This window comes from Gossypium hirsutum, chromosome A12 (assembly GCF_007990345.1).
Source record: "Gossypium hirsutum isolate 1008001.06 chromosome A12, Gossypium_hirsutum_v2.1, whole genome shotgun sequence".
Lineage (NCBI taxonomy): Eukaryota > Viridiplantae > Streptophyta > Magnoliopsida > Malvales > Malvaceae > Gossypium > Gossypium hirsutum.
The window spans coordinates 109204005-109217532 of NC_053435.1; the positions used below are offsets into that span (position 1 = coordinate 109204005).

At 29.0% G+C, this 13528-nt stretch overlaps 1 protein-coding gene across 2 annotated transcripts; it reads right to left on the reverse strand.

The window, feature by feature from the left end:
- Positions 1 to 1240: 1240 nt before the first annotated feature.
- Positions 1241 to 4371, reverse strand: LOC107939311 (triose phosphate/phosphate translocator, non-green plastid, chloroplastic). 2 transcript variants are annotated; one of them, XM_016872632.2, is made up of 9 exons: positions 3756 to 4371; positions 3121 to 3243; positions 2872 to 3024; positions 2670 to 2755; positions 2426 to 2510; positions 2134 to 2253; positions 1994 to 2062; positions 1567 to 1696; positions 1241 to 1482 (listed from the first exon to the last, which is right to left on the reverse strand). In XM_016872632.2, exons 1-9 carry the CDS (start codon positions 4125 to 4127, stop codon positions 1406 to 1408), a joined length of 1215 nt encoding a protein of 404 aa, XP_016728121.1. In that variant the 5' UTR covers positions 4128 to 4371; the 3' UTR covers positions 1241 to 1405. The 2 variants fall into 2 exon arrangements, with proteins under 2 accessions (XP_016728121.1, XP_016728122.1); XM_016872633.2 differs by having other exon boundaries at positions 2134 to 2281; positions 3756 to 4331.
- Between the last annotated feature and the right edge of the window lie 9157 nt (positions 4372 to 13528).

Below are 13528 nucleotides of genomic sequence, written 5' to 3' on the forward strand. Positions count from 1 at the left end.
TGCATGAGTCATTGAGTCATCTTGTTATAATATATTTGTTTTTATATTATCCTTAAAAAAAATCCGAGGTGTAGAAATAATCAAAGTTAAGATTTATCATTTATGTCTCTTGAAGAACCGGAATTGGAGCATTGTTGCTGCAGGCGTTGGTCTTGTCGTTCAGTGGCAGCCGCCAGAGGAGGGTTGGCTTAAAATTAATACTGATGGGCGTGTGGTGGTAGCTGTCAACGTTCTTCGGTTGGAGGTGTGTGCCGGGGTCCTACTGGGGACTGGTTTTTTGGTTTTGCAATGACTATAGGGGCATCCTCGGTTTTTCGGACGGAGGCGAGGGCTTTATATGAAGGTTTCTGACTCGCTTGGGAGTGCGGCTATCGTCATGTCGAGCTGGAGAGCGATAACGGGAGTCCATTACTGCTGATTGTGCTGCGGATAGTAACCTTACGGAGTTGCGGCTTGTATCTCAACTCCTCCGTCGGTTAGGTTGCAGGCGTTTTGTTCAGCCGCCTAGTTCGATCTTGAATATTCTTGACCAGGATCTTTCTGGTTTATTTTCTGGTGCATGTTAGTTTTTATGCAACTAGTTGTCTACCCCGCAAAAAATTACGAATATGCAAAAACACATATTATAGGGGTAATGGACGACGACGTTGGGGCTGTTGATGGAATTTTGCCATCAAATATTATAACATCTCAAATTACAAATCAACATGTTATATTTTAAAATTTATATTATAAACTGAATATTGTTGCATTTGAATTAGTAAGTAATAAATTCATTTTTTTTTCAATATTATCATGCATCACCATATAATTTATAATTTCATATCATAAATACTTTGAATATATATACGGTCAATAAGCATATAGCATATTACAGATGGCTATAGTAGGTGGCAATTACTTTCGAGTGGAGAAGTATGATCACATTTTAGAAAGTTGCATGATTTTGAATATTTAATTAAAAGTTAAGTAAATAAATAATTGCATACAACTACAACAAAACATTCAAAAAAATAATTTAAAGCATACAAATTACAATATTTATATTTATATTCATATACTCTTTTTTAGATATTACAAATGTGTCTTTAAATTCTTACCATTCGATAATTTGTTAATAAAATGTGAATTAATTAAATAATCCATTAATCTTATTTAATTTCAAATTTTAATAAATTAAATATACTTTTAATATGAACCAGCTTATGTAAATGATAATGACGCTTTACTTCAAAATCAATTGACAATCTGAAATTATTTTTTTTTTAAAAAGAGAAGATATAAAATTATCCAAAGATGAAAATGGAATAAAATGGAGAAATAATACCCAAGATTAAGTTCTCTGCCTAAAATCAGTGGCGTAAAACATATGTAATAACTGGAATTTATCAGAAAAGCAAACAAATTAGGCTGCCTTTGCCTTTGGCTTAATGCTCTTCACCCTAGAATACAGGAAAACTCCAGCGAGAGCAATTCCAGTGCCTGCCAAAAATCATCACCAACAATAAGATCAATAAAATAAAACGCAACAATTTTAGATAGCAGATTATTAGAAAGCAAATTTACCAAGAGAATTGATCAGTGAGACAGGTGTCTTGAAGAAAATAACAGAGCTGACAATAACCACCACCCGCTTTACACAGTTGCCCACTGAATGAGTAACAGGGGACACCCTTTGCAGTATCATATATGAAACCTGCTCATTTCGTAGTTTTGGATCAATCTCTTTTAAGCCAAAGATTCAATATGATCAAACAGAAATTAAATTCCAAAAATCGAATCAGATAGATCAACAGAGTTCAATGCTATGCAAAAAGTTTATCACAGTTGGGCATAAAATTTCAAATGTGTATTGGACAGTGAAACTTTGTTAGAATTTTCAATAAAAATACCCTTTGTGTAATTCATTCTCAACACTTGCATCACCATGTGTGAGTTTGTGCATCGATTCTTAAGGAAGACGAGAAAAACCATTAATGGCAAAAATTCTCACCTGCTGATAGGCATGGAAGGAAAGAGCAGCAAGAAGAGATCTTACAACAACTTCTTTGACATTCAAACCCTATTAGACAAGATAGAATTGTTAGCCCATTGCAAGGAAATTAAGACAATGCAGCTATCAAAATTACTCACAGCTGATTGCATGTAGGCAGGGGTAAACTTTATGCCTTCCACAAAGATAGCCACAGGAGCTAGCAAGATAAAGGACATAATTGTTATTATTGAGAAGAGGGTAATGTTGTCTAGCGACTCCTGTCACATGATAATTGCTTGTTATGCGCTGATGTGAAAGTCAACTCTAAAATTAGATTATCAATGCAGAAAGACCACTTCGTAGTTAATCAACAAAGGAGACAGAATGTCCGCTCCAATAAATTTTAGCACCAAAGTGATCAAGAAAATAGAGGTCAAAAAGTAATATTACCTCTTTCTTAACCATGAGTTTTTTGCTAAGAACATTACGGGACTGGTTGGCCAAATTGGAAGCCATTGCACTCCAAAATCCAGGCCTTTAATGTAACAAAGAAAGGGTTATATTACAATGATACAAAGTAGCCAATTCAAGTACTTTCAAGATATCTGTAACAAAATCAGAAATGGATTGCAAGTGAAAGAAAACCTTCTGCAATTAAATAGAGATAGTACATGCTAGCATGCACAATTCTTACCAATTGAAAGATGCCTCAGTAACAGATGCAAGTACAACTCCTCCAACAATTGGTAGAAGTGAACCAACTACCCAAACAGTTGGCAGCTGTAAAAGCGAAATTTAACACCCGAATAAAGGCAACTCAAAAAGGAAATTATAGATAAACTATAATTATGAAAATGTGAATGATAAAAAATAACTAAACAAGAAAAGAAAATCACCTCTCCTAAAAACATTGCAGAAAGCACAACTGAGAAGAATGGCTCCATAGCTTTAATGGTGTGAGTGAACGAAACAGCCACTTTTCCTAGACTCATATTCGTAAAGAGGTTGCCCAAGATATGCACCAAAGCAAGAGGCACAATTGCTACTAGCTGTGAATAAACAAATCAAAAAGTAGTATCAATCCACAAAAGGAACCAACAATTCCAAAAGAATCATTATTTGCACCAATTTTTTTTTCTTAATACCTGTTCACCACTAACTTTCGGCCTCTTATACAAGTTAAACGTCCACATTAGGGAAACAATTATCGTCCCAACTGCAAACTGAACTGCACTGATAGTTACAGGGTAATGGAAGACCTTAAGAACCTGTCAACAAAGAAACAGAATTCAATAACAGTTCATTTCTCTTAAATTATAATCTAAGATTCAATCGCACCGTAATTCTTTAAAAAGGAACAAAAAACTAGCATGCAACACTAATTTCTAACATTATTAAGATAAATTAAAATCATATATTTTCCTCCAAAACAATTTAAACTATTTAATTCGTTAATTCTTCAAGATATTATTTGCTCTTTGCATCCGATTACACTTTTTCTTCTTATTGGTTTTGAACGCAAGATCCACACCGAAAACGAATCATTTTGATGTATTTCGCATGAACCGTTAAGTTTTAGTTCAATTTACTTTTCCGGTAAAAAACTAGTTTACACTTCAATTTCCTTTAAAGCTTTATTTAAAAACAAATAAAGTCACTGAAATATTGTCACGTTAGCTGATTTCGAAACGAATTCTACTAAAACAACAAAGAAAAGTAAAATAAGATGGTAAATCTTAAGATCATATGAAAAACAAAAATGAAAAGAAGGAAATGAAACCTGTTTGTTGTAGATATTGAAGTAGATATTGAAGAGGTACCACAAACCAAACAACAAACCAAGCTCCGATATCTTGACCAGGCTTCCTGACTTCTCGCCTTCACCTGCACTCTCCGCCGCCTTGGCTCTAACTTCAAAGCGATCCGGTTTTGAATCGGAAGGAACTAAGTTCCAGGCCCTAAGCGGCAAGGACGAGGAGGAAGAGAGCCGCCACGATCTATTAGGCAAAGAAACGGAATGTTCATGCCGTTCAGGAGCGGCAAAAGAAGATGAAACGCGAATAGGTTGGAATCCAGCGCGGGAACAGAATTTTCGCGGCTTCAGAGATGGAATCGAACAGGGAGAAGACAAAGAATACGCTGCGCTTTGCATTGTTTATTTGATTTGACGAAAGATCTGAATCGGAGACTTACAGAAGCAAAAAAAAAAAAAAAGGAGAGATAGAAAGGATCTAGAAAGGAAATGAGAAAGTGCTTTGAAGAATCCGCCGAGAAAAATAAAAAGAGGGAGTGTGTGGAGTAGGTGGGAACAGTGGGTGCTACTGCTATAGGAGAGTTCCCTCAGCCCTCGCAAACGCAGTCTTTCCTATTTATTACTAACTGGATTTTTTTTAATCAAATTACTAATTAGTATTTTTTATATATAAAAAGGGGATAAATTTAATTTTCACCCTTCAACTTGACAATATTTTGGTTTCTAGACTTGAAAAATATAAAAATTTGATGATATGATACTTTAAAATTGTATCACAACATAATTTGAAATTTTATATAAATTTTTAGATGATAATATGATAAAATGTTAGAAGGTCGTCATATTAAGTGTTTTAATAACTAGATTGATGATTGAACAGGTTAGACCACCTATTCCCAATTTAACTAGTTCATTCAATTCGACCACTAGACCAACGATAATTAAAATTTTATAAAATCTAAAATAATTTTTTTTAAAATAGACAATATTATTGAACAAGATCGACTAGTTAAATTGACTATTTTTGTCTCAAATTTCAAATTTTATCAATTTCAAGCAGTTTCTTAATCAATTATTCGGCACACTATATTGATCAGTTCTTGCTCTATCTAATCTACTCTTGTTCCAATAACACTAGTCATATCATTAAATATTGACAGAATCAAAGTTCAAGTAGGTGTGAGGGTTTGACTGAATCAAGTAAAAAAAATTCAATTTAGTTAAGTTAAAGAGTCTTATTTTATTATCCTAACTTAATTTAATTTTTTTCCAATAGACAGGTGAAATTGTTCAAATCAAATTAAGAAAAAAATTAAACATGTCAAAATAAGATATAAGATACTTTTTAATATGATAAACTTGAATTGTAATGTACATGTTTATGTCCTTAAATTTATTATTTTGTTTTTTTAAATTTTTAAATATTTTTTTAGAATTTTTAAGTTTTTTAAAATATATATAATGTTTAAAAATATGAATTTTATATTTTTTTATAAATATTTTGAATTTTTGAAAATTATTTCAAATTTTTAAAAATCATGTTGAATTTTTTTTTTTTGAAAGAGACTAATTTGCTCATTTTGGAAATTGGCAAGGACCAAAGGGACATTTACACTAATATGTTATTTGATTTATTCGAATCGTAAAGTTCAACTCAAAAATTGAATAACTTGATTTGATTCACTTGAAATTCAAAAAAATAAAATTTTCGAATCGAATTTAATTTTACTCACTTCTAAATTAACTAAAATAAATCTAGTATCACATCCAAAGACTAAATAAAAAATAAATAAAAAAATACAGCTACCAAAGTGGACTTTAAGTAACAAGTTAGAAATTATATTATCCTTTATATAAAAAATCATCATATAAGGAAAAATACAAAAGCTAATGGATTTCGAGTGTCAATGTTTTAATGTATGGCTAAAATTTTGTTACTTTTTTGTTCCATTTGCTATAGGAAATAAGGGCGGAAGATAGTTATTTTATTAAAAGTAATAGGAAGGTTTTACAAAAGATAATAAAAGTAAAAGGAAGGTTTTACAAAGGAGAGAGTGTTTACAAAGAGAGAATACTGAAAATAAAAGAAAATATTTCTAAGCTATTTTTCAATGCCTTGTTTAGGCTTCTTACATTGCTATTTATTGTAGAATTTCAAAGCTCTATTTAATTTTTCTTCAATCCCGAACAGTATTTCTGATAATGATGAATTTATTGTTATTTTCACGTATATTGTCAGTTGTCTCATCATATCTTTATCCGTACATGGATGCATTGATTTTCATTTTACTGCCAATCTTGAAAATCTTCTTGAAAGTCTTCTTGAGTCTCCACGTGGTTATTATTTTGTTTTTATCCTTCTTGGATATTGTCAAGGTTCCACATTTCTATTTCGTCCAAGTGTAGAGATTCTGGTGATAGTCTTGGTGAATTCCAAGTCTCCCAGGTGTGTAATAGCCCGATTTTAGGCTTAGTCGGAACAGTGGTTTCGGGACCACAAATCCGACGAAAAAAAAATGTAATGGCTTGAATTTTCAGAGGTGTCGGAACGGTGATTCGAGATCACTAAATTCGACAAATGGGTAGAAAATATTATTAATTTAGTAAGTATAAGTTAAATATGAAGTTAGGAAAATTTTTGAAATAGTGAATAGTGCACTAGAAATAAATATTAAAATAATTAGAATCGAAATGAGGTATCAAGACCTCGGGGATTTTAAACTGAGCCATAAATATTTTTATAAATATTCATGGAGTGTTAAAAAGTTAGTATTAAAGTTTCGTTAAGAAATTTTAAAGTTCCGATAATTAATTGAACAAAAAGGACTAAATTGTAACAAATGCAAAATTTTGGGAAATGATTAAATAGCTTAAATGATAAAAGGAAGAGGGCTTTAAAGGCAAATAGACCCAAGGTTTATTTGGGCTGGACGGCAGAGGCATGAAATCAGCAAGAAAGTAAGGAGAATTAAGGGCAAAATTGGAAAATTGCAAAATTTGCTTAATAAAGTTAGGACCCAAGTGGAATTATCTAGATTTCTCTTCATTTTTCTGAATTCTCATCAGCTAAAACACCATGGAAGGGCTTCTTCAAGCTGGTTCTTCATATTTTTATTACAAGTAAGTTCAATTCTTGACTATTTCTTGAAATTTTTGTATTTTTATGACTTTTACAACTAGGCCCACTTGTTAAATCCATTAGTTTTTGATTTTATGAAAGAAGTTGAAAGTTGATATGAATATGTGCTGGAAGTATATGATGATTTAGCATGAAATTAGAGCTTTAAATTGTTCATATGCTGATTTTATTGAAAGAATTGAATAGAAAGTGAATGTTTGGGACCTAATAGTAAAAGAGTTTGAAGATAGAGTTATATGTGGAAATTCTGAATTTCAATAGTTGTGTAACAACTTATAATGTCTAGTAAAGTACTAATTGAGAAAATTAGATTAATTGAGGGGTTAATTGAGAAAGGACCGAATTGTATAAACTGTGAAATTTGGGGCAAAATGGAAATCAACATTTTGCACTAAAGCAGTTTTGGACAGCAGCAGTATTGTAACTTTGAAAAATCACCAAAAATTGTAGAGATTGAATTAGAGGATGAATAAAATATGAAACTAAAGCTTATTGAGTCTAGTTTCTTATAAAAGAAATGATGTGAGCAATGGAATTGTAAATCATGAGATATAATAGATTTTGTGAGATAAGGTCAGAATGAATTCGGGTTCCCCTGTTCTGACTTTGGAAAATCATTAAAAATTGTACAAAAATGATTATGAGTTATAGTTTATGTGGTTAGAATCCTTAATGAGTCTATTTTTAGAAGAAACAAGCTAAAACATCATCCGAATTCTGTACAATGAGATAATTAATTTTTAGTGAAGAGTGGTCGGAACTGTCAGACAGCGAAACAGGGGAAACTTTAAAGAATAAACTGTACTATTTGGCTGAACCAAAAATTATGAAAATTTTATGGTATGAAGATATGTGAGTCTAGTTTCAGGGAAAATTAACGGATCTTAATTTGGAGCTCTGTAGCTCCGGATAAAAATAATTTAGTGACTCTGACTCGGATAAACAGCTTTGAATATACATGTTAGTGAATATTGAAATTATGGTTAATGTTGTTTAAGTGTGTTATACACATTAAGGATGTGGAATGGAGAGGAGGAGGAGGAAAATTGGGAAATATATGAATGATTCGTGTATAAATGGTCATATGTTTGATTATAACTCATAAACGATGAAATATGAATGATGCTTATTTTTGTGCATTATTGGTCATGGTTTAAGCTCATGTGTGAAAATAAAGTTTCATAGTATGTGTGTATGGTATATTCAGTATATGATTTGGCATGAAATAATACCATGAATGGTTTATGAATTAACACATGTTGGTAAGCCTGATATATGAATAAATGATCAAATTGAGCGGAACGTCGGATTTGAGTACTTCTGATCAAGTGACAAAGTGATAAGTGGTAGCTTTAGCTACACTTATCTGATCAAGTGACAAGTGAAAAGTGATAAGTGATAGCTTCGGCTATACTTATCTGATCAAGAGACAAAGTGATAAGTGATAGCTTTAGCTACACTTATCTGATCAAGAGACAAAGTGATAAGTGGCTACACTTATCTGATCAAGAAACAAAGTGATAGGTGGCTACACTTATCTGATCAGGGACAAGTGATAAGTGATCATACGTAAGACCATAGTTATACTATGGCAAAGTGAAAGTGAAGTACTCAATTTTCCGTGACCGTTCCCTAATTTGATTAAGGATGGTAAGTGACAAATGGGCCCAAAAGAATTAAAGTAAATGGATAAGTGGTAGTGTATTTATATCAGGACGATGTTGTTATTCAAACTAAAGTGATATTTTCATTGCTAAATTTAGAATTTCATAAATGTGTTATTGAATGGTATAATCAATAAACATTGAGTTAAATAGTAAATACGTATTAGTTTTGAATTTGATGTCATTGAATTGCACGTGAATTAAATGGAAATTGCTAGTGATATGATTTAAATTATGAGCATGAGAAATTGCGAATTGAATGAAATGGAAATGAAGCATTAAATTGCATGAGTATGTATCGGGTCTCGCAGGCCCTAATTATTATGATTATAATATTTTGAGGATATATTGTGAAAAGTTATAGAAACATGTTAATTATTTTGAAAGTTTTAATTTTGATGAAATTTTATAACTCGGTTAAATACGTTTACAAGTGTATGTGTTTTGGTAATGCCTCGTACCCTATTCCGGTGTTGGATACGGGTAAGGGGTGTTAATTCTTGATTTCCCCGATTATTTCTGAAGGAAAATCGTCTATTTCCATATCTGCTATTTTCTTTTTCCATCAGTGGATAATTTGTATGTTTGTTGATGAAGTACATGTTGAGCTGTTGACATTAAATCAATTCCGGCTTGGATTTGAAAGTATTTTGGATTATTGTAATCAAGTGTTTTTTATCTTCTTTGACTGCTGATAAATAAGGACTGTCAATCATTCTTTGAATAATCCAAATTTGATATAGTTGATAAAATCGCTCTTTTTCAGCAATGCCAATAAGACTACTTATTTGAATATAAAAATAGTAATAAAAATCATCTCGATGTACCAAAAGTGATAATATAGCTTTTATAATAGCAGAAAAATTTTTTAATAAGTGAAAAGAAAAGTTTTATACTACAATTTCTCTAACAAAACCCCATTCAATACTGTTTATATCAAATGGTTAATGATCTAGTCTGAATTTTATAGTAGGAATTTATTCTCCTATTTCATTTGGAAAAACATATGTTTGTAAAAAGTATTCGAAAAAGACTTTTTTAAATTGAGCTTGCTGGTTGCAGATAGTTCTATTGATTTTTTAAAAAATTTATACTGGTAATATTTTCTTAACTTTATTATATAAACATATTCTAAACATTCTATTCATAATAGGACTATTTGTTCCTTTATGAATAAAATATTGGAATATTTCAATAAGATTATTTATCTCATTGATATTTATATACTCTATTTCAAGTTCTTCCCAATCTCTGTATAAAATAGCTTTTAATAATAAATCATGTTTTTCGTTTTCTTTAGTTGTTTTTTCAATTAAAAATTGCGAAAACTTTGTAAGAGCTCGTCTAAAGTTTGCTCTTTGTTCTAAAATATGGGTTTTCCATACTTCATTGATGAATTTATAAATTTCACTTGGTAATTCTGGATTATAAAAATCTTTTATTTCTGGAATTTGTTGTTGTTTCAACAAATTTTCTGCTCCTTTTATTACTTTAGAATAACTAGTTTGAAATGCTAAATTCGGATCCCGAGACCAAGGAGATTGACTTATTGTTCTTGGATGGTATTGGCTTACCATTCTTGATGCATATGATGAAGGAGATCCAGTTGGTTGTCTTACCATTGGATAAGGAACATAATATCCATGATTAGGATAGTATGATGTTAATATAGGAGTAAATCCTTGATTAGGATTTATTTGCTTTCATTTGTTGGGTTTTTTATGGACTGTAGTCCATTCCCGGACTTGTTCTAGAGGTTTTTTACCTCTATTCCTAAGGCCTGCTAAGATAATCAGCAATAATGTTATCAGTGCCTTTTACATATAAAACTTCAAAATTAAAACTACATAATTCATTGTACCATCTAATTCTTCTAGGTACATTTTCTAAACTATTATTAGTAAGAAATTGTTTAACTGCCTGATTATCAGTTTTGATAATAAAATTTTCAGATACTAGATGTATAAGAAAGGTTTTTATTGCTTTTTTAATAGCTAATAATTCTTTTTCATATATAGCATAATTAACTTCATTTGGTTTAAATTTTCCGGAACTATATCCACATATTAGTTCTTAATTTTTTGCTATTTTATCCTTTAAAATAAATCCCCAATAATTTTGTGATGCATCTGTTTCTAAAATTAATCTATCACCTTGTTTTGGTAAATAAACTTTTGGGGTATAATTTATTTATGATTTTACATTCTTAATAATTTCCGAGTCTCTTTTAGACCAGCTAAAAGTTTTATCATTTTTTAATTTTTCATATAAGTCACCTATTTTTTAAGATAAGTTAGGAAAGAAGTTTCTTCCATAATTAACTATTTCTAAAAATTGTTGAAGTTATTTTTGATATTCTTCAGAAAATTCTTTTATTTTTACTATAATATGATCTTGTAGTTTAAGACCATCAGCAGATAAATTTAATCCTAAAAACTCTATTTTTGTTTTTTCTAATTCTATTTTCTTAGGACTCAAAATGATTCTATGTTTTATGAATTATTGAGAGATAATATTTAAATGTTTTCTATTTTTTTCCAGAGTTTCTGAAAATATTAAAATATCATGTATATAAACTACACAAAATTTTTTATATTTATTAAATATAGAATCCATCTATCTTTGGAAGATTTGAGGTGCATTATATAACCCAAATAGCATTACTCTCCATTGATAATGACCATTCGGTGCACTAAAGGCTGTTAGTGGTTTAGATTCATCAGTTAGCATTATTTGTCAAAATCTTGATTTACAATCAAATTTACTAAAATATTTTGCTTGTTTAGCTTGATTAATCAAAACATCTTTTATTGGTATAAAGTGTCCATCAAAAATAGTATTTTGGTTTAGTCTTTTATAGTTAATTATCATCCTAGCTTTTTCCCTTTTTATTTCTGCATGGTTTCTTACCATAAATGTTGGACTTGAGTGTGAACTATTAGTTTTTTCTATTAATCCTTTTTTTCAATAATTCCTTGATTTGTATATCAAATTCATCCATATCTTGTTTAGTATAGATCATGGGTTTAATTCTAATAATTTTATTAGGATTTTTTAATTTTATTTCATAATATCTTGGACTATTTTCTCATAATTTTAATGGTTCTTCACTAAAATTATTTTCTAGATTTAGTAAAGTTAAAAAATGAAAATATAGAATTTTGTAGAAATCAATACTTTCATAAATTACCACCACCATAGGACGAAATATGTATAAAGAAATATGTGTCCTATTTAGATAAACATAGTCAAGAAGTAGGCATAGCAAAAGAAAATATAGATTCTATGGGAAATAGAATTAATTTTGCAAAAGAAAGAATAACTTTATATTGTTTACAGGCTAAAGTTGCTAAACAAGTAAAAAATAAATTAAGTTATAGTCACTGTACAAAAATTATAGAAAATGAATGGGAATTTGGATGTAAAACAATACGTCCTAATATTTTCTAAGAAATAATATTTTAAAATAGATAATATCCATTTATTATAATAAAACTATTATTATTATTTTCTATTTGTTAAAAATAAAACTATTATTATTAATATATAACCTCTATATATTATAATAAATTATATAATAAAATCAATAATATAGAAGAATTGATATTATAATATCCATTGTAAGTTCTTATCTTTAATTTACAATCCAATTAATTCTGTGATTATTTATCTAAAAACCCATATATCTGTTATTTTATCTTACTTTTGCCTGTTAAAGTCTTTATAATAGACATCAGGCTTTTGAATGTTAAGACATAATAATATAACAGACGGTTTTAGGTACCAAAGATAAATAACATAGAAGAAACAGATTGTTTATATAAAGATAAAATTTGCAATTATATTATGCATATAGATTCTAAACAAGAAAATAATCGTTCGGCCCTTAGTAAAGGATTTAATAGTTTAATAGATATAATCTCTATATATTATAATAAATTATATAATAAAGTCAATAATATAGAAGAAAAGGTAATTTATGAAACTATTAAAACATATATCTATTAAATATTAATATATTTAATAATATATTTAATATTATTATCAAATAATTAAAATAAAATGTTTTCTATGTTTTAAGTATTATATAATAATCGTTATTTATTAATAATAATAACCGAAATGGATTTTAGTATTTTAGTGTTTCCTAATTATAGTTCCACTTTCTCTATTCATTATTTATTAAAATTATTTTTCCGACATTTCAATTTATCTTTATGATAAAAATCAATTTTTAAAAAATTATAAATATAGATTTTTTAAAATTTAAAGAAAATTTTGCAAATATATATTTACGAAACGTAAGACAAATATATTTATTTATGAGTGAAATTTAGTATTAACAATCATATGATTTTGTTGGTATTTGTAAGTATAGCATTGTACTTTATAATTTCAAGAAGACCAATCTCTTGGAGGTACCGTTGGATTCGCTTAGGGACTATCTTACCTACGTCCTTTTGTTCATAAATTAAAGACCCACTTACTTGGTTTTTAGGTAAATATCTCCGGCTGGAGAGGTCATCTTGGACTACAAAAATATTCCCTTCCCAAAAAGTTTGAGGCCGTATGTTGTCGAGCATGCTTGTTGTCATTTTATCTTAATAATTAGAATAAAGTAATATAGATCACTATTTAAATATGAGTTTAAATTATATTTTATTTTTTATTTAAAAAATAAGTAAATTTATCTTTATATGTTAAATTAAAAATAAATTGATATTTTTTGTTAATTTTTATTTATTTCTATTGTTAAAAAATTTTTGTGGCTGATAAAATAATCAAATAATTAAACTAATATAACATTATACCTCATTCTGATGTATAATGTCAATTTTTAAATGTAGAAATAGATGATTTTTTATTAAAATAATAAATTTATTCTTTAATTTAACATATAATAGCTAATTTATCTTTCCAATAATAAAAGAAGTAAAATGTAATCGAATTCTCACTATAAAATCCTCTATGCTATTTTAGCTTCATAATTATCATGT

Excerpts from the sequence above, each read along its gene's own strand:
- LOC107939311 (XM_016872632.2), bottom strand. The coding sequence starts at position 4,127 with ATGCAAAGCGCAGCGTATTCTTTGTCTTCTCCCTGTTCGATTCCATCT. Across the intron at positions 2,063-2,133 it reads CTGCCTACATGCAATCAGCT|GGTTTGAATGTCAAAGAAGT; the intron begins GTGAGTAATTTT and ends CTTGTCTAATAG. Across the intron at positions 1,697-1,993 it reads CCTTCCATGCCTATCAGCAG|GTTTCATATATGATACTGCA; the intron begins GTGAGAATTTTT and ends CGAAATGAGCAG.